A 21,071-nucleotide genomic window follows, 5' to 3' on the forward strand; every position below is an offset into this window, starting at 1 on the left:
CACACCATAGGGAATGTAGGGTGACCCAAACCCTTGGCTGTGCCCAGACCACCACCCCCATGGGACACGCAGCACCCAAGGGCGCAGTACTGGGGTGGACGGGCAGGCATAGATGAGGGTATTGCAGCTGCTTGCTCATGCAGCCATGAAGGACCTGGGCCACGCTGCAGCTCCAGCACGTTTTGCCTTCTATGGACATGTCTGCTGCACAAGGAGCAGCGCTGGCACGGATGTGAGGCCACCCCAGGCCCAGGGGAGGTGGGGGGGAGGGAAGAAAAACACCCAAAAGCAGAGAGCCTTCCTGGCAAAGAGCCCCACGTCCTCCTCAGGGGGGTGCCCCATGCCACCTCCAGCCCCACAAGAACACAGCACACAGCAGCAGAGTCACAGCAGCCTCTGGGTATATATTTTTTTCTTTTGTTGCATTTCATATATTATCCAGTTTCACATTCTCATAGGATCAGCAAGTATAGAGCAACTTATTCTCAAATCTTTTACTACAAGCGAGACAGCCATGGTCATATAATACTTAAAGCACTTCAATACCAAGCAATAAGATGCTAAAACAAAAATTGCACAATTTCTCATTTACGATGCCTAACTGAATCATTAGTACAGAAGACAACCCTTCTCTTTTCAAGCTTTTAACTAAACATTAACTTATCTTACAGGATTACAATTTCTCTTTTAATAATAATAATAATAATAATTAATTGCACACAAACACACAAGAAATTCTTTATGATGCATAAATATTTCCTTATTACACATGGTACAAAAATACTCATACTTTTTTTTTTGTTCGGTATTCCCATAAGGATGGCTGATTATTTGGCAGGACTGGATTCTCTCCAATCAGAGGGATGTGGAAAAAGAGGGGAAGAAAAATAAAAGAGGTTAGATAGCTTACAGCCTTTCTATATATAGAAGTCTGAAAAAAAAAAAAATATATATAATAACCCTGATTTTAAAACCGGAGGATGGATGAGAACAGAAACCCAGTGCATCGTACTTGGAGGAAAGGGGGGAAAAAAAAAAAAAAAAGAAAAAGAAAAAAACAATTTTTTCAAATTCTTCTGGTTGTACTGGGAAGGGGGAGGGCAGAGGTGGGGAAGGGGTGAGGCAAGGACAGTTCGTATTTCTCAGAGCCAAGTCTTCACCGACGCAAGATGAAAACCTCGATGGATCAGTCTGTAGGACCTGTTGCTAACGGTTACACAAACGCTAGAACAAACAAACTTACACTCACACATACACAAGTTAAGTGTTTTAATTCATGCCAGAAAACATGCAAAACCCGATTTGCCTTTCGTTTCCTTCAGCCGAGCTCAGGACCGAGCCCTCGCCGGGTGTCGGCGCAGCCGGATGGTAAAGCTCAGCACGGACAGATGGATGGAGGGACGGAGGGATGGAGGCGGTGTGCGGCGGCTTCACAGTCCGGAGGGGGATGCGCCGGGGCCGGGCGCTTTGTCCGCTGGCCGCAAACCAAAGTGAGAGGTGGGAGCCATCATCCCTGGCACGTCCCTCCATGGAGAGGCAGGGAGGAGGAACAGGAGCCCAGGAGAGATGCTGCGGAAAAGAGGACAGTGAGCAGGGCTGGTAGGATCTGTGGCCCACCCTGCTCTCCCTGTGCCCACCAAGGTGGATCTGATTCCACTGCCCACCAAGCAAAGCCAACCTTATCCTACATGAGGTGTATGGGGTGGGTAACAGCTCCCATCCTTCCCCCCGCAGGAGCTCAGGGAGCCCAAGGACAGACAAGACAAGGCTCCAGGAGTAATTAGTTACTTACTAACAAACTAACAAAATTGACGAGACTTCCATCCTTGCTGGGTAGCTTCAGAAGGAGGATACCAGCGCATCTGGAAAAAAAGAAAGCCACGCCAGAGGTCCATGATCCAGGATTATTTCAACCAGAGCCCAGCTCCTTTAGGCCACCTGTGAGCAGAGATAGCTCCAGTACTGGAAAGGAGGCACCAGGACATACTCCAAAGTAGCGCTCTAAGTGCTGGCACCACCCAGCCCTGGTGGCTGGTGCGCGTACAGATTGAGGCTCACCAGGACAGGTCCTCCCTTAAGAAGGGCAGAAGGATCCCACACACCTGAAGGGAGCTAGCTCCCCATCCCAGGGCTTGTCTCACCATCCCAAGTACGTTCCATAACCAGCAGACAGCATTGAAATTTACACCCAGCTCACTACAATACATTGACCAACACCATCCAGGCTGTGTGTGAAGCTTGTCACTTTGGAGGTGCATAGAAAGAGGAACTGATCCCCCAGTCACACTCACACTCTCCCAGACATCCCATATTTACAGCTTTTCCTCCATTCAGGCTCAGGCAGGGCAGAGGAGGCTCACACCAGGCAGCCATCACTACTAGATGGTGGCCAGTCTGCCCTCAGCCAACAAAAGAGACACCACAATCCAACACACTTAAACCAGAATTCTTCCACTTGACTCAAGTAAAATCTACCTCTTTCAACACAAAAAAGACCCAAAGAGCTTTTTAAAAAACTAACACAACCATTAGAAGAGGTTCGGGGCAAACCATACCATGGAGACAAGCAGCAGAGCTATGAGCCAGCAGGACTTGGAGGCTTCCCCAAACACCTCTACCACCCAGTGCTGCTCTGTCACGAGGAAGGAACAAACAAGCAGATGTAGGAACGGTAACCAAATCAAGCGCTATACAGGGACAACAGGCAAGGTTTTCCTGAATGCGAGCCCCATTTGGAGTGAAGAAAGAGACACAGCTACTAAAATGAACGCTTTGGTAGTAGAGGCTTCATGGTTCATCCAACTTGGAGGTGGCTATCTACTACTGTCATGTCATCGATGATCAACATCTGGCCTTGCCATAGGCTGTAAGCAGGCAGTAGACATGCCAGGTTGCTCTCCATCATATTTGAGAAGCTGCTGCTGTCAGGTGAAGTCCCCGGTGAAAGAGAGAATCACTCCCAGTTATAAGAAAGTGAGGAAGGAAGAAAGAAAGATCTGGAGAACTACATGCCAGCGAGCTTCACCTCTGTGCCAAGGAAGGTCAAGGAACAAATCCTTCTGGAAGAAATGTTAAGGCATATGCAAGCAGAAGAGGTGATCCTACACAGCCAGCATGGCTTCGCTAAGGGCAGGTCAAACCTGACCCAGATGGTGGCCTTCTGTGATGGCAAGACATCATTGGAGGACAAGGGGAAGGCAATAGATGTCATCCATCTGGACTTCTGCATGGCATTAGGCATGGTCCTGCCCCACATCCTCATCTTTAAGTTGGAGAGAGATGGATTTGATGGCTGGCATATTCAGTGGATAAGGAATAAGTTGGGTGGTTGCAGCCAGTTAGTGATGAGTGGTGTCCCCTAGGGGTCTAGTCTCAGAACTGGTGCTGTTTGCATCTTCATCAGCAACACAGATGATGGCATGGAGTTTGCTGATGGCACTGAGCTGAATGCTACAGTGGATACGACAGAAGGAAGGGCTCACAGAGTGGGACCATGTGAACCCAGTGAGGTTCAACAAGGCCAAGTGAGGGTGCTGCACTTGGGTCGGGGCAATCCCAGCTATGAGCACAGATGTGAGAAGATCTCATGAGAGCAGCACTGCGGAGAAGGACTTGGTGGCTGCGGTGGCTGAAAAGCCACGCACGAGGCAGCAGTGTCCATCTGGGGCCCGGAAAGCCAACGGCATCTTGGGCTGCACCAACAGAGGGGTGGCAGCGGGCAGGGAGGGGACTGTCCCCTCTGCTCTGCCCTCGTGAGGCCCCAGCTGCAGCGCTGCGTCCAGGCCTGGGGCCCCAGCACAGGAAGGGTGCGGAGCTGCTGGAGCGGGGCAGAGGAGGGCACGGAGATGCTGCGAGGGCTGCAGCACCTCTGCTATGGAGATGGGCTGAGGAGCTGGGGGTGTTCAGCGTGGGGAAGAGAACGCTCTGGTCCCTTCAAATTTAAGCCACCAGGAAGGCTACTCTGGGGTGAGATAGCAGCTGGCAATGCCAGGAAACAATGGATGGCTGTTCTCTAAGCACCTCGCACACTGCTCTATAGTACATTGGGTCATACATGCAGCAGCAGTCCTGCTGCAAAGTCATCTGGCAGTCCTTACCATGCACGAGACCTCCACAGGACACCCACAGGTCTTCAGAGAAGACAGAGCTGAAAACTCATTTACTGAGAGCCAGTGATGGCCTCAGCACTGTACTCCAAGCTAAATACATCCCTGTTCTAACCCTACTTCCTTTGCCCCTGGAAGGAGGAGAGGTCTGTCACCTGATAGAAAGGCCAGAGGCTTCATAATGAAAACACAGACAGCAAGTGCCAGGACCTTGAGACAGCAGCCTCCTGCCAGGAAGGGACACCAAGGTCACACCTCCCAGAAAACACAGCTGCCTGTGACAGCCACATCCTCCTTCCACCAGCACAAGACCTGGGAAGCCAGAAACTGAACAGCCCCAAGGCAGAGCTGGAGAGCAGAGATCCTTCTTTTGATGCTTCCCACAGGGAGAGCCCTGCCAGTTCCATCAGCTATGCAGAGCGGCTGGATCCCAGCTATCCAAACCCTACAGCTGGGAGGTGCTTGCTCAGCACAGCCACATCTCCCCATCCAGCACCCCTCCCCTCGACAGCTGGAAGCAGTTTCCTCCTGCCCTGAAGCAACAGGAAACTCCCCCTTCCTTCACAAGGCCACGCTCTTAACCCAGCAGCGGCCGCCATCCCACGCATCCAGTCCTTGGCGTGAGCAGGCAAGGCAGTGGGGCACGTGCACCCAGCCCAGCCTCCAGCCACGTCCCCAAACTCTTCTTCTCACAGGAGCCACCTTCTGCCCCAGATGTGCACTCCAAAGCTTCTAGCACCTTTGTTTGCCAACAGAAATCCCATCTTCCTCCTGAAGAATGGGATCATCTAGCCAAGCTGACATGCTCTTTAAGAAAACAGAGCCTTGACAATGCCAGTTTCTATTATTATCTTAACATCCCTCAAAATGCCTTGCTTTTCCCAGGCACTGGGAGCAGGCTGCTCTTGGAGCTGCCTGGAAGGAATGCAGCTAGGCAGGAGGATCTGCAGGGCTGTCTCTAGTGGGCTGCAAGGCAGCAGGTCCTGCCAATACAACCATCAAGGATGGGAGCGGAGAAAGAGTGGATGGGGCTATCCAAAACTGGGATGGGAAAGCAGAGCAAGAGAGGCTTTTACTGGAAGACACACCATTGCTTCTGGAGCTGTATTAGCTCACAGCTGGAAAGGAGTCCGATGTCAACTTGCATTTTTCTTGCTTGCCTTCTGTATGGAAGTCCTGCTACCTCCCTGCTGTCAGAATGCCCTCCCTACTATACAGGGCAGGACAAATCAGCCCTTTGTTGTGTTTCTGGGAGCTGTTAAGACCCCAGCAGGATGTTCCAAAGCTGGAAACACAGCAGATGGCAGCAACACCCACAGCAGGAAAGGTCAGACAGGAAGGCATACTACAAGCACTACCATCACCCAGCAGCACTCTCTAGATACATGTCTGCTGCTGGTACTGAGAACATCTCACTTGTGCCTCCTGCTTCCAGGGCCCTGAGCTGAGAAGGCAAACAGGCAAACCCTTGCACAATGTGCAAGACCTAAGTAGCTCAGCCCAGCACCAAGGAGATCTCAGTGGAGCTGAAGCAAGCAGTCCCTAGCCAGCTAGAAAGCAGCACATCCTATGCTGTAAGCACGCAGAAGAAGATTGTATCCATTCCCACTGCTCAGAAGGAGGACTTTGGGAAGCATCCAGTGCCTTGAACCATTCAGCTTCGAGGCAGCTCACAGACCTTGTAGGTGGGAAGTTGCTGCTGATGGCATCTTGGTCCAAGTCACTCATCCAGTGATGCTGGGAGAATGGGTGCTCCCCAAGGAGCAGAGAGCATCTCACATCTGCTTTTTCTGCTAGCAAGAAACAGCTCACTTGGGGAGAGTTTGCCTTGGTCAGCCTGTGCCAGCACTAAGCTACTGGAGCTTGGGCAAACACCACATGGAAGTCTTGGAGAATGCTTCACACTTCTAAGGACATATGCCCTGAAATCCTGATGAGTCTTACGTGACAGCTCCAGTGAACAGGCAACAAGTTACAACAACACACAAGTCTGCTGTTTCCAGCCTCCCACCCCAGGAAGGTCCATCAGCCACCACAATGTGATGTGCAGGAGATCTTGCAGATGGAACCCCAAGGCTGTGCCAAAACTCAGTGCTGCACAGAGCCAGAATCCTCATGGTCCTACAGGTCATTGGGCTGTCCACTGCTCCAAGACTACCAGGTTAGTGGCATCCAGCTGATCCCACCCCAGCAAACAGCAGCATCCCAACAGGAGGCAAGTTCTTGAAGGGGAACATAGCATCTGAGCCCACCCTGCACTCCCAGTTATTTAGGGCCAGCTGCAGGTCACAGCTGTAGGCACCAGCCTTATGTCCAGCCACTCCACAGCTCAAAGACATCCAGCCTGTCTCAAGCAAGCTCAGGCAGCTCACCAGAAGGAAAGGTTGGAGAATTAGGCAGAACACTGACCTCCCCTTCCATCGATGGGCTCTGCCTCAGCTTGGTGTTGGGAAGCCTTTGAGTCCTGCTGGCCTTTACCGTGAAGCAGAGCTTGACTGCTCCTTCCACTCCCTTGGCTGATCCCAGATTCAGAATCCTGCCCTCACCCCCTCTCCACCAAAGGATGCCCCTTCAAACCATGTTTCTGCTGCTAACAACAGCCTGGAGACTGTGGGGGCACCTTGGGCAGCCAACCCACCAAGATGGCAGCTGGAAGCTTCCATTCCATGATCTGCTCCCTGCCTTGGGAGCATCAGCCACAGCCTTCTAGGTCCTGGCTACTCAGCCTGGTCTCCTACATGTACCATATAGTGACTACCACCAGCTTCATCCACTCCTCTACCCAATTCCCAAAGAAAGTCCAGCCCTCAGGGGTGCAGAGGCATCTTGGAAGCATCTCTTTACAGAGGTGCACTGATAGCATGATAGGAGCCCCATTGTCTCCTACTGCACACCCAAAGCCTAGCTTAGAGAACACACGGTTTCACAGCAGAGGCACAATGCAGTCCAACTCAATCACACAGATGCTAGTTGAAACATTTCATCGCGTCTAAAGGGCTCAAGACAAACTGTATCCTGGTTTCCATCCTTGTACCAATTCCCCCTCTTCCCAACTCAGCACATCTGTGCACCCCAGAGTCTTCCAAGGACAAAGGCAGACCTGGGCCCCCATCTTTGATGATTTCTCTCCCCAGTATCACTACCCACCACAAGAAGCAGCGATCCTAGACTCAATTATTCGCTTAGAGCTGAACATAGCAACCATTCTCCCACATTCCCTCTTCCCAACCTCCCAGTCTCCTACACTGCTCCCTTCCATCCCAGTCAGATGCCCTTCAGTACAGCTCACAAGAGCCGCAGCCTGGCTGTGGTTTCAGGCCGCAAAGAGAAGACAAGCTCCAGGCAGGAACTTGCTCCATTTCCAGTAACTGGAGAGAAAGAGGTGAGTTTAGACCCATGACTAAGGGCAGGGTCTGTCCCGATATGCAATTCTGGAATAAAGTGACCGCCAAGTGCTGTTGTCTAAACGTGCCCGGTAGAATTTAGTTGTGTGCTATCGCTATCACGTCACTCACCTCCCCCATTGTGTGCTAGGAGTGAGGTCAAGGTGTATTTCTGGTCACCCTTGAAGGGTTGTGGATGGGGAGAAACCAGGTTTCTGTCACACCAAGTGGCAGGGTCATCCCTGCCCCAGCTCAACCGGGCTGCTCCCCTCCCACCAGCAGGACCTGGCCAAGCCTGGCTCAGCTGGGAGGAGTTGATGTAAGATGGTGCCATGCTGTGTGCGCCATGTCATGTGCTGCCAAGTTGGAGATGTGGGTTAGAAAGAAAGCCTGGTATCTCATTCCCCAGGCTCTGGTGGGTGGGTAGCGTGAGGCCCATGCACTGGGTGGGCAAGGAAGTATGGGCTACAGAGATGGGCAGAAGCTTGCAAATCCCATGGTGCATCTTGGAGGAGAGATGGTTACCTTACCAGTCTTTCCAAACGGGGCTGCCGTCATGCTTAACACTTCTAGGAATGGAGCTGTAGCACAGCCACTCCACTAGCTGCAATAAGGCATCACTAGGGTGTCCCATCTCCAGGGACAGCTCTGAGCTTCAGGGCTAGCCTGCGCTGGCATCATGGCTGGAGTTCACTAGGGACATCAAAGGAGGGATTTGAGAGAGGGTGGGAGGGAGGGAAGGCACATGGGACAGTCTTAAAGTCAGTGGAATCCCCCACACGTAGAGGCTTTTAGCAGTGCCGGCTCAGGTCACAGTCACACCTATGGCAGCCTGGTGCCTGGAGGGACCCCATCTCCATGGCACAGCAGCTCAGCAGTCACCCTGCTCTTCTGCAAGTGGCTCACTGAGAGCTTCTGGCAAATGAGCTGAGGTCAGACCAGCCTCCTGTCATCTCCTGCCAGCCCTCTAGCATGACAGACACCTACTCACCTACTTTCTACCAGGCTTGAACACAGGGCTGTGAGACTGAGTGCTTCAAGCTTTAACCTTTTGCACCAAGGTGTCCGTTCAGCTACATGCTCCCTGCAGTGCTGATGGCTCGTGGAGCTGCTACAGCCATCCCTATGAACATCCTCCAGCCAAGAAGAATCCCAGGAGGAGGAGCTACCGCTGTCCTAGAGAACAGCTCGCGTGTCCACCACCGCCAAGCCTACCAGTGAGAATGAGGGCTCAGCACACCAAAACCAAGGTTACAGCTTTTAGCCCAGTTTGAGAGCAAAAGTCACCTCTCACTGCCTTAACTCCACCCTGCCTCAGCTCTGCAAGGAAAAGGGCTCCAGCCAGAGATCAGGCAGCTCCAAGCTGCCAACTTCAGTAATGTTTAACCCCATAAAACTTTATTGGTAATGTATGCTGCACTAGAATGTCTCCCTGTGAGATCACAGCCAACTCAAGCACAATGCAGCAAGGAGCAGCTGTAACTGCTCAGCCAGCCCAGCCACTCTTCTTCAGCAGAGCCACAGCTCAGAAGAGACACACTGACTTCCCATGGCTTATGGGAACATCACCCATTAGGGACTTGCTTGGGCAGGGCATCCCATGTCCTCCCAGTATCTCTCTGGAGCCAGAGTCTCTCTCCAGGCTACAAGTCCTCCGAGAGTTAAGCTGCCTGTCCAGCACAAGTAGCCTACCAGCTGGAGGGCTTAAACTAAAAACCCAGATGGAGAGAATCTGACTGAAGGCTTCCTTTATTCTGGGAGAGCAGTTTTTCTTCTGTCCACCCTACACACCATAAAGTCCTGGTGTCTGATCCTGCTGCTCTGGGTCCCTGTACAGTCACTGATGATCATCCTTGAAGGAACCACAGTAATGGTTCCACACTCTTCAGCAGTCCCAGCCAGGATGGAGAGGGCATTCCTGGTTCTTACTACTAGGGGCAGCAACAGCCCTTGGCTCCACCACCCTACACAAGGGAAGCACAGACATCTGCTCTCCTGGGCTGCCCAGGAGCACATTCAGATGCTCCTGTAACTGTGGGCACCATCACTAACTCCTGAAGAACATCACACAACTCTCAAATTGGAAGTAACCCAGTGAAGGGTCAGCGTACCTAGAACACCAGAACTAGAAACACTAGAACTACCCTGCAGGAGCATCAGCCCAATGCTAGGTCACCAGCAGGACAAAAGCAGCAGAGGACAAGTCTGTGCAGGCGAGGAGCTTGCATCTCCTCTATATCGCATCTGGACACAAGCTTGGCTTGAAGCCATTCAGCTATGGTCAAAACACTTGGAGGAGCAAGAAGAGGCTGAAGGGCCAACTCAGCTGTTAGCCAGGTGGGTAAGGGGATGGGACATTGCTCTTCTTCCTCCCAGGCTAAGCAGGGAAAAGCAGAGCCAAGCAGTTAGGTCCTGATGCTCTGGGAACAAAGCCAAGGGCCCCACTGCCCTGGCCCCCCCACTACTATGGGAGCAGAAAGTGAAGCAGGCAGAGCCCTTGGTGACATCAAGTAGGGTAGGTCTCCTACACAAGTGCTCCAAAACAAGCACTTTCACATGGAATTCAGATCTAACCTGTACTTCAGCTTTCTTTTTGCATTTGTCATTTTGGGGGTGGTTATGCTTAGCAGGGGTTGGTGGCCTCAGAAGAAAATCATGCTTTCACGTACTGTGATTCCAGTATCAGACGAGTAGAGGTATCCCTATGCCTGCAGCTGTCAGGGAGCACAGCCCCTGCAACAGCAGGCAGCAGTATGCACCACCAGCACCTCCATAGCCTATGGCAAGTGGCTGCACTGCACCCACAGGGTCCAACACCTTTGCTTCAAGGAGCATGTTTCATAGTCATAGTTGCTGGCACGTAGCACATCCTCCCTGCAGACACACAAAAAGCTTCTCTGGCAATGGGGACCAATGCCAGACAAAAGCTGAGCACTCACCCCAACCCTTCCCTTCCCCCAACCCATGAGACAAGCTGGGGCTGCAGGGTCGGGGAGCAGCAGAGCTTCAATTGCACTCGTGTCTCCCATTTATTCCATACCCAGCAGCTCCACCACTCGCCCTGCAGCCCGCACAGGGCCTGGAGCAGCAGGAAGAGCTCTGCCCAGGAGCAAGGTGCAGAGGCCAGGGGAGAACCAGCCGAGCAGAGACCCGAGGGAGGAAGCACCAGGGGAAGGACTCTCTCGGCAGGGGCCAAAGGGAGAGACTCACCTGAGCGTGAAGAGCAGCGGCCGCAGCAGCAGCCGCTGGGTACGTGAAGGCGGCATGGGGGATGGCGGGGGTGAGCTCCGTGGTGTACAGTGGGTAGGGAGCCCATGCTTCTGGGGATGCCGGGATTAGAGCCGCTCCAGTCAGGTCATCTGGACAAAGAGACAAGGAGACAGCGAGCTCAGAGCTGGACCAACTGCCTGCTTTCAGGGACAGGCTCCGCATTTCCCAAGTTAAAACTCTGAGGCTTAAGAGGAACATCACCAAAGCATGCCAAGGCTGCACGGCACAGCACTGCACTGTCCCTTCTTGCTTTGCACCTAGAGATAATTTAAAGCCCTTAGTGGTACCACTCTGCTTCCTCAGCACTTCCAGAGTTGGTCAGAAGCCTTAGCAGATGCCTGCTGTTCTCCTGCAACCCCCACCTGCTGGCAGATATCAGCCAGAAGACACAGATTTCCTTCCCACCCTGGCTGTAGGCTCAGCTGCACCAAGCCCTGCCACCAGCATTCCCAGTGCCAGGTACCTCCCAGGCTGGCCCTCAAGCTGCATCCCAGCTTACTCACAGGGGTCCCGTGCAATGAAGTGTGCGCCCAGGGCAGGGTGGATATTGGTGGGGTTTGGTGTGGCCATCAGCTTGCTCTTGGCCATCTTTGTGTTGGCTTTAGCAAACTCTAACCGCAAGGTCTGAGGGTTCTCTGGGTCAAAGCGGATGCCCTGTGACAGAAGAAAGCAAAGGAGTCTCTCAGAGAGGTTTCCTGTCCCAGCGCTGCCTGCAGCTATTCACGTAACAAACCCAACAAGGGCCATCACTCTGCAGTCACATACCCAGTTTGTCACCTCATGCTTACGTTTCCCCATTTAGCTGACCTAAGACCCACTGCTTCCACATTAAGGGACACAGCTTTGCTCTTTATGTGCAGTTCACCAGCCAGCAAAGCACTGACAGCTACTGGCAGTAGTCAGGAAATATCCATCTGTTGGAGCTAAGATGCTCTGTCTGCTCTGGAGCTTCCTATCTGTGGTGCTTCTACACCTATACCAGCCTGGGTTGGATGAGCACACACCCTGAGACTCAAGGCGAGCTCTGCAGCAGGTCAGAAGTGCTGCAAATGTATTCTGTTACCTGACAGCTGTACCAGACAGCTCTGGCCACAGGAGCAGCAGCATGGGAAGGCTGCTTCCCCTACACTGCATCTTTCTGGAGCAGGTTCCATCTGGCAGCAGAGCTCCTAGCAGGTCAGAGGCCAGGACAAGGACTTACCCAGACTAATGGCACCCTTAAATATGACCAGCTCTCCTGCTTGGCTTCTGGGAAACCGCATGACCAGTTAACTACCACATTTGAGGGCACGGCTGGGACTCCTTGGCTCTTCCTATGCTAGGGACAAGCCAAGTATCACTTGTGCTCAGACCAAGTGACAGCAGTGTGTATGGCCCCCAGCCCTCCCAGTACCTACAGTACTCACATTTAAGGCATTCTTTGCTGCTTCAGCACCAGCCCGGCTGTCAAAGGTCACGAAACCAACTGGCTACAAGAAACAACAATGATTTCAGTTTAGAAATATCTTTTAGATCCACTACCTACCCTGCCATCCTTTCTATTCCAGATAGCTAACAGCAAGCAGAAGAGGCCAAGCAAAGTTGTATTGTGCCTTCAAAGCAGAGCTTGAAGGGCCTTGGATCATTAACTCCTGCTCTATCCTCTCCCAGCACACCAAAGTTTCGTTATTCCTACATAGCAGGCACTTCTCATCCTGAAAGCCTCTGGCAAAGGTGCTCCTTGCCCACAAGCAGACCTGCTGCTAGAATGGGACTCAGGACCTCTGGTGCAGGGCTGAAGGACCTGTTGTTATCCAGCATCCATGACCCCCAGCCAGTCTCAGGCAATAAGGAGACATCCAGCATACACTGAGAGCTTCCAGCTACCAGGACAGGCACAATGAGCAGAACCCAGCTGCCTACGTGATGCTGCACATAGTGAAATGGCATCTGTTCCCACTTCCCATCGAGCAGAAGGGAGAAATACCCAAACTCTAGAAAAAGAAGGTACCTGCTTTGATGTTAGCTTGATCAGTGACCCTTCATAGCCCTAGAGAAGAGAAGAAAGCAAGACAGCGTCAGGTTCCTGAAGGAGCCAAGCTAAAACTTGGCCATGATGCAACAGCTCCAGGAGCTCCTGCAGCACCAAACCCTACACAAGACAGGCTTTGCAGAGGGAGATCTATTAACCCATCTCTAAGGCTGCCAGTTTACTCTTTCCCACCTAAAGAGAAGACAATCACAAAGCAGAGAAGGCATCCCATCTCAACTAGCCTATTCTGCCTCTCTGGGAAGAAATCTAGCTCTTTGCCAAGCTATTAAAAGATGAGCATCCTGCTCAAGTGAGGAACACGAGAGCTCTTGGGAAGAGGCTCATTTTGATGAGCCACTCGTGCCCTCTTCCTGCACCACAGCTAGATGGAAGCAACAGCAGGTTGACTTATGTGTACCACATTATTTAATCAGTACATGCGTCCTAGCCCAGGTACATCAAGCTTACCTAAATGCTTAAAGCCAACCTCCTCTCAACACATGCTGCAGACTACAGAAAGACTTCCAAGACATTAGGACCAGACCTCCCAGGTTCCCCAAAGTTTTAACAGAAGGCTTAACTCCTCACTTCATTCTTGCTCCCTGCCACCAGAGAGCTTTGCTGCAAGGCTGGCCACAAGATAGCATCTTTTCCACTAAAGACAAAACACAAAGACTTCCTTACCTTGAATGGTCGGAAGAGTAGGTAGAGCTCTCTGGGTTTGATGTCCACAGGAAGGCCACTGACAAACAGTGTCCGTACCTAGGAAAGAGGTCAACGAGGTCTACTGAAAGGAAATATTTAGTACTGCAGTAGGAATACAGAGCACAGTTCAGAAGCAAGGCACAGTGGGATTAGGACATCCTGCACCAATGGTGGCCTTGCAGGCACTAACACTTCCCTGTGTTAGAGGAGTGTTGTCCTGGACAAGATGCAGTCAGGCCTTTTCTCCTTCCCACAGTGGGATTTAGACCTTCACAAAAGATTCAGGCTCCAGGAGAAGATCTTGGGTTGAATAGGGTATGGACAGCAGCCCCACAGTCAAACAAATCCAAATGCCTTCGCAGAAGCACAAACACAACACCAGAAGATGACTTCAACAGACAGTGGTAGAATGCACACAAATAGCTAGGAATATGAACCAGTGCTAAAGGCTGGGAAGAACACTGCTGAGCAGCAAGACCATCACAGCCACCTTCTCCCTGCACTGGGAGATGCTGGCTGCCAGCCTATTTCCATAGGAAGCAGAGTGATGAAGTTGCCAAGATTTCTTGTAAGTCATCATAGAGCTAGAATGGGAAGTTATGTGCTACAGAGGTCACCAAAACACTAGTCATCATTGAAAAGGACTGGGAGAAAACAAGCTCAGCTTGACCAGGAGTGAGAAGCACGGGAAGACAGAAAAAAAAGGTTCTAGAAACAAGATGGAAATCTTCACTCACTGCTTTCAAGTCACCTGAGCATGGCGCCCATTGAACCAATCCCAAACATGCCTATGGAACACTGGAAGTACAGAAGGACAGCATGGACACCCAAATGCCCACTGGCACCAAATCATACCAGATACACTTAGGAAGGACACACAGCAGGACCAGGAGCACAGAGCCCATCTCCTAGCCCACTTCCAGGCTGGAGTTTACATCCCTATCACACTTCCATGGCATAAGCATTCTGAACCCACACTTTAGCCTTGCTTGGCCATCTCCCCTTCCTCAGGAAAAGTGGGTTGCACCTGACACCTCATTAAATCTCTCTTCCCACTCAAGTGAGAAGAAACACAATGTTTCTGTTGCTTTCCATTAGGGAACAAGTGCCCCCCCCACGTTCCTCTCTCAGGTCAGAGAGATTTTTCGCATCAGCTCAGGGGGTACCTTAAACCCTATAGGATGGGCATAAATCACAAATTCCTGGATGCTCTGCTCCTCATTCCCTTCATGTGGAGGGATCAAGGACTGCCAGCACCCAGCGAGCACCTCAGTGGGCTGCTGCCACCCCCTTTAGGATGCAGAGCCCTTCTCTAGGCCAGCATATATGGGACACAAGCACTGAGCATCCTTATTCTCTCCTCATGTCCTCCCCACCAAGCCCAGCACCTCATTTGATGCCACAGCACATCACTCCAGAACCATCTTACGTCCAAGCTGAGCAAGCAGTGGCAGCCAGAAGCCAGCACCTTGACAACTTCAGGCTTCAGCATGGGCTATGTGGAACGGCTGCTGTGCATTCCCAGAAGACACACAGCCATTTCTTGCAGGGAAACATTGCACGGAGTGCAATGGCACATGTGCCTGAGCCACGTGAAAGCACCATCCCTTTTCAATATTTCAGGATTTGAGTGCGCTCAGGCCCCAGAAATGGATGTTTCTTCCAAGCAGATAGAAATCTGCATCCCTGTTGGGTTTCTAAATGGTCCCGTGATGTGCAGCTCAGTAAGTCCTTGCGACAGGCATGACAGAATGGAAGATATGCCATTGCTTGGGGAGGGAGAAAGTCAGCTACCCAAAGCCCTTACAACAGCCTGAACAGAGCAATGCAGGTGTCCAGGAAAGCTCTTTGTCAGAGGGAACAAGCCCCTAATGCTGTCCTCATCTGGACAGGAACAGGAGACATTATTCCAAAGCTTAAAAGCTTCCCTTGGCCTCCAGTACAGTTTGTCACAACACACAGATCGAGAAATAGGGATTCCAGACAACCCACAGCAGCTGGCAAGGACAGGCATCACCCCAAGAAAGCCTGGGCAATCCCCAGTGCCACCAGCCAGAATCTCCAAACAGTATGTGCCCAAGGAGCATGAGACAGACTAAGAAAGGTCCTGGCTCAGAAGAACTTGTTAGGGGAGGAGGTGGGACCTTAGGCCAACCTCCTACATACAAAAAGAGCAATTATAGAAGAGAAACAGTAAGGGGTCTGGGAAAGCATCTTCCAGTGGGTTAACTTCTGCAGGGCTCTCCAAGAACCTTAAACCCTTCAAGAGACCACCAGGACCTCCACTCTTCTGCCTTCATCAATTTGCCCCAGTTCAATTCCCTGCCACTCAGCACCAGATCCACTTAAACATTCAGCTTCCCCGCAGAGGCAGCTAAAAAAGCCACAAGACAAGAAAAAAAAAGTTATATAGATGATGTATATATTCCCTTCCCTGTCCCAGCCCCCTCTGGGGATGTCCCTGGTGCAAACACCCGGCAGAGATGGAGGAGAGCCATGGAAAACAGGATTTGTGCCAGGATGGACAGGACCATCTAGGCCATCGCTTGAAGAGGGAGGATCCCAGCATAGCTTCCCACGCAGAAGCAGGGAGGGACAAGGACGAAGCCATTAGTGCTGCGATCCTCAGTGGCTCTGAAGCCTTTCTTACACTGCTGCGCGCCCCAGAAGAGATATCTGGTGTGAGCACAGCCGGGTTCTCAGCACCAAAGCTTCAGGTCCACATCTCCTGGCCACATTTGCTTCATATAAGCTTGAAGGGGAGTCATAAGAACACGTAGATACTGCCCTGCAGCTCGGCAAGGGTCAAGTTATGTCAAAAATGCAAAGGCACAAGCACACATCTCCTGCGAGGCTGCTCTGGGAGGTCTCCAGGCTTTCGTCAAGAGATTGCTCTGAATCCTCCCACAAGTGAACAAGGCACAGCCTCCCCTTTTGTAGGACGCAGCTTTGATATCCATTTCCTACTCCCCTGCTCTCACAAAGCTGAGACCCTACGAAGTCAGTCAGGTCCCTGCTCTACACAGTCAGGTTCACTACCTGTCCCCAAAGGGTCCCGCCACGCCATAGCCCCCACAGCTGCTCCCATGGGAACACATCCCATTAGCACTCTGCTTGGGCACCCAGTGCCCCAAAGATCAGAGCTCTCGGGATGCAGCCACTTGACACGAGGCTGCTGGAATGCAGCAAGGCTGCAGGCAGTCCCGGGAGCCAGGACTTATAAGGCATGGATGGGAAAGGCGAGGAGCCAAGTATGCAAAGTGTGGCTGCAGAGAAGGAAAGGCTCAGGAACACCACTGCCTGAGCTAAAAACCCAATGGGGCCACTCCAGATGGCCTACAGGGCTTTTGCTCCTGTGGTCGGGGCAGGAAGGAGCTCAAGCAAAGGGGGAAGGAGGGAGAGGTACCAGCAGCTGCCTGGAGCAGCAGGAAGCACATGGGTGCCGATAAGCCCTGGCACAACAGGGCAGCACCCAAGAATAGGACATGGCTGGGGCAGAGGAAGCTCTGCTAGTTTTTATCCCAGTGGGGCAGCTTCACAGCTGTTGCTCTGGTGGGAGATGAGTTCCCACCTACTATTTCTGCCCTGAGCGTAGGATGTGGGTTTGGCTGCAGGACCCTCCCCAGGTATGCCATCCTCTCGGGTCCTCATCTGCATCCAAGGTCACGAGCCAGGCAATGGCAAGCTGAAAGCTTGCAGCAGCTCTCTGCTGTAACACTAGTTATGAGTGTCACTTCAAGTCACACCTTTGAGGACGCTGATAGGATGCCAAGCAACCACAAGACTGAACCACCATTGCATTAGACCAGTTCCTGGCAAGACAGAACTACAGCGCAGTGCTACACAAAAACAGACCCTAAGTGCCAACTTTAAGCAGCACCAAGCCACAATTCCCCTCTGCACCACATGGCACTCTTCCCCACAAGACCCCACACACACAGTACAGCCCAGAGGATAGGGGCAGGGCAGATGCAAGCCCATCCTCCCCCAAGGAGAGCATGGGGAGCCAAGCTCCCAGAACAACAGCTTTGACCACAAAGGGAAGCCAAGGTCTCACACGTACACCATGCCTCTGTGTTCACAGTGACAACATCTGCTCCTATAGGGCACATAGCAGAGGTCAATACCCAGACAGGAAAAGGCTCCTTGCTCCCAGATAGGGCACAGTGCTCCTACAGAGAAGGTGCTGAGCACTCTCTCACTCTGAGAAGGCTTTGAGCTGAAGCCTTTACTCTGGGCACTCAGAGCCAGGACAGGCAGAAGCTCTGTGATCCCACCACTCAATCTTCATGACTCAAAGATTAACATGGCCAAGACCTACAATCCCAAAAATATCTTCTTGCTCCAAAAGCTTTCTCTACCAGATCCAAAGAGTCACACTTGGCTTCACACAATGCCAATTCCTCTAGCAATGCCGGGAGTTCTCAGAGCTGCATTCCAGATGCTCTGACTATCCTTCCTATTTTATCCATCTTGGCAAGGAAGCCTTAGATTTGGGTCCTTCAGAGCTTTACCATGCACCACTTAAAACCATTTTCCATTATGGAAAGCTCTGTTCTATAGCTCCTGTGGCTAGCCAAGGAGAGAAACTCACTTTCAAAGCCAGGTCTTGTTTACTAGACCAGCAGGCAAGAAGGAAGAACAGTTTTCGTGTCATGGAGACCAGCTGGAATACTGATGCTCAAAGCAACTCAGATTGGTGTCTAAGAAACATAGATTTGAACAAGCAAGGAAGGAGAAGGAAGCCATTCCTTAGGGTGTATTTAAAGGGCCACCAGGAGACAGACTCCCACATCCCATCCCTCTGGTAAGAGCAGCCCCATTGATAGAGGAAGCCTGGGAACACAGCAGTTCCCAGGACCTTTCCAGTGTCCTCCTGGGGGAGGAAGGTTTAACATCAGGCTTCCAAATCCCAACCAGAGCAGGACCAACACCTCTGCATCAATGGGACGGACCCACAAGGTGCATGGTAAGCAAGCAAGCTCCTTGGGCTGCTGGAGAAAGCAAGGAGAGTGCACAGCACCCAGCAGTGCCCCTCAGGATGGGTGCTGTCACGCAGATCGGCGGCTGCCTGGAAAACTAAACAGAAGATAGCAGAAGTAGGGAGGGATCGGCTTTGGGGAGGTGTCTGGTGAGGAACAGCAGGGGCTGACAGTCGGCCCTGTTTGTTTAACATTCCCATTAGCGACCCAGAGAGGAGTAAGAGGCATTCCTGTGCTCAGCATGTCACTGGGCAGGAAGGGGCTGCGAGATGTGGGGGCTTGAAGATTAGATAAAGGGAAAGGCTCATTTTGGGAGCTTCGGATCGCCATATCTGGGGCACGCAGTGCCCTTCAGGGAAGCAGCAAAGTAGGCTCATGGAGGAAGGTGAAAAGCAGAAAAGGTATTTACAGCTCTAGGATCTGGTGTTATTCTCTGCGCAGCTTAGGAAGATATCCCAGCGCACCCTTCCTGCTTGCATTGGGGTTGAACAGTTCAGTTCAGTAATTAAACGTAACTACTGCTAATGGGGAGTGAACTGACACCCAGCAATGGGAGCTCTGGGTGAAAGTTTGAATTTGGGTTGGCTGGGATGTGGCAAAGTCCCCTGAACATGAGGTCATTCCTGGTCCCCACGCCACCATCAGGATCCTCAGCAGAGAAGCACAGCTCCTGCTCAGCTGGGTAAAACAGCCCTGTGTGGGGTCCTACAGAGGACCACTACAGAACCCAAGCAGTCAGGATGGGGACATCCCACTGGCCCCAGAATCACCTCCAAGCATCCCCAGCCACCACCATGCAGCACATCTAAGAGTGTAGGCTGGGCCATCCCTCTCCCTGCGTGCAGTGCAGAGTAGGGGACACCTCTGTCACTCAGCCAGCCCCGCACCCCATGGCACGGACCTTGAGCCCCATTTTCCAGGTAATGAGCATCATGCTGGAGGCAACGCACTCTCCGAACTGCCCAAACGCCATAAGGGTGCAGCACCACAGCAGCCAGCAGATAACTGGAGCACACAGCTGCAGCTCTGCACTCACAGCCCATGGAACCCCCTGGTGCTGAGCCTCCCCGCACCCAGAAAACAGCACACGGCCCCCAGTACCCGCCGTCCTCCCAGTGCCGCCCACCGAGGTGGGACACGTTCCCAGCGGAGTGACATCGCGTCACCTCAGCTTCGCTCAGCACAGCAGAAGGAACACCGCAGCCGACACCTGCCCATCCATTCCACCCCATTAGCCAGGTCCCCAGGATGGAGGACACGCTGGCCCAGAGGCAGCTGGCGCACAGGGACCGTACGGCCCCAGTGGGCGGCGGGCAGCCAGCCCGGGCGCCATGTTGCGGCGGTATGAGCGCACGGCGTGCTGGAGGAGGGCGAGGGGAGGGGGCTGAGCATCTCCTGCTCCCCAGGGCCAGGCGTGGAGGACTGCAGCAAAACGCTGCGTTTTCCTCCAAGATGGAGGAGGGCAGGTGACCCTGCTGCACCACCACCACCCCAAGGGTCATGGGATGGTTCTGTGGGCCGCAGCACAGGGACGCTCAGGAGCCCTCCCATCATGTGCTCTGTCTCATGATGACCATCTAAAGGATGGGGATAGGGGCTAGGGTGGCACACAGCCCCAGCTAGGTTGTTGGCGCAGCCGCCATCACTACAGTTTAAGTTTATCCCTATCACCTATATTGGCATCTGGACGTCAGAGCCTAGTCGCTCCAACCCCAGGGGAATGAGGTCCTTGACTCATGAGACTACAAAATCACCCAGAGCTCACCACACTGCAGCCAGTAGTCAGACTTCCAGCCTTGGATAATGCCAATGCACACTGTGCTGCAGTGCTGGACTCCCGACATCCCAGCCCTACAGCTTTTACAGCTGGACCTCAGCTCTGCAGCCCAAAGATGCATCAGCATCCCAATCCCGTTCTTACTCTGTGTCTTCAGTGCTGCAGCCTTCATAACCCCTGATTCCCTATGCTCTGAACCCCAGATATCTCAGGTCACAGCTCCTGGGGCTCCAAACCTCAAGGCACCAAGTCCCCAGTGCTCCTGAGCCTCGCTGCCTCGAGTCTCCACTGCTCTGGATCCCCACTAACAGAGCTCCAGAGCCCCAGAAGTCCCAACTCCCTAGCGCCTTGGCTCATCACTCCCACAGCTCCAGAGCCTCAACACCGTGAGGCTTCAATGCTGCAGCTCTCAGGACTCTGGAACCCTCGGGTCCTCAGTGCTCTGCATCCCTGCTCTTAAGGCTCCTGAGCCTCGATACCGTGGGTCTCCAGCACTCCAAAACCCCAACAGCCCCGGTTCCCTGGACGCAGGGCCCTCGGCGCTCCAGGTCCCTGCTCCCGGGACCCCAAAGCCCCGACGTGCCGCACTCCGGTGCTTCAGGAGCCCCGACGCCTGGCTCTCGGTACTCCAAAACGCGTTCCCCAACGCGTCCCACGAGCTCCCACCTCCTCCTCAACGTTTCCTCCGCCGTTGGTGTGCTCGGTGTCCTTATTGAGGTTACTCATGGTGGGGGTCGGGGGGTGTGAAGGCGAGTGAAACAGCAGCTCCGAGCGGGGAGCGGGTGCCGTGCGGTGCCGGTGCGCGGTGCGGAGCTGCCCTCCCGGCTCACATGCGGT

At 52.8% G+C, this 21,071-nt stretch overlaps 1 protein-coding gene across 2 annotated transcripts; it reads right to left on the minus strand.

The window, feature by feature from the left end:
- Positions 1 to 384: 384 nt before the first annotated feature.
- Positions 385 to 21,065, minus strand: RBPMS2 (RNA binding protein, mRNA processing factor 2). 2 transcript variants are annotated; one of them, XR_002118752.1, is made up of 9 exons: positions 20,901 to 21,065; positions 13,455 to 13,532; positions 12,750 to 12,788; positions 12,166 to 12,228; positions 11,263 to 11,413; positions 10,700 to 10,848; positions 8,020 to 8,182; positions 1,793 to 1,862; positions 385 to 1,569 (listed from the first exon to the last, which is right to left on the minus strand). XR_002118752.1 is itself a non-coding variant. In XM_010717154.2 (8 exons), exons 1-7 carry the CDS (start codon positions 20,958 to 20,960, stop codon positions 1,800 to 1,802), a joined length of 603 nt encoding a protein of 200 aa, XP_010715456.1. In that variant the 5' UTR covers positions 20,961 to 21,065; the 3' UTR covers positions 385 to 1,569; positions 1,793 to 1,799. The 2 variants fall into 2 exon arrangements, 1 of the variants encoding a protein (XP_010715456.1); XM_010717154.2 differs by lacking the exon at positions 8,020 to 8,182.
- Between the last annotated feature and the right edge of the window lie 6 nt (positions 21,066 to 21,071).

The sequence above is a fragment of the Meleagris gallopavo genome, chromosome 12 (assembly GCF_000146605.3).
Source record: "Meleagris gallopavo isolate NT-WF06-2002-E0010 breed Aviagen turkey brand Nicholas breeding stock chromosome 12, Turkey_5.1, whole genome shotgun sequence".
Lineage (NCBI taxonomy): Eukaryota > Metazoa > Chordata > Aves > Galliformes > Phasianidae > Meleagris > Meleagris gallopavo.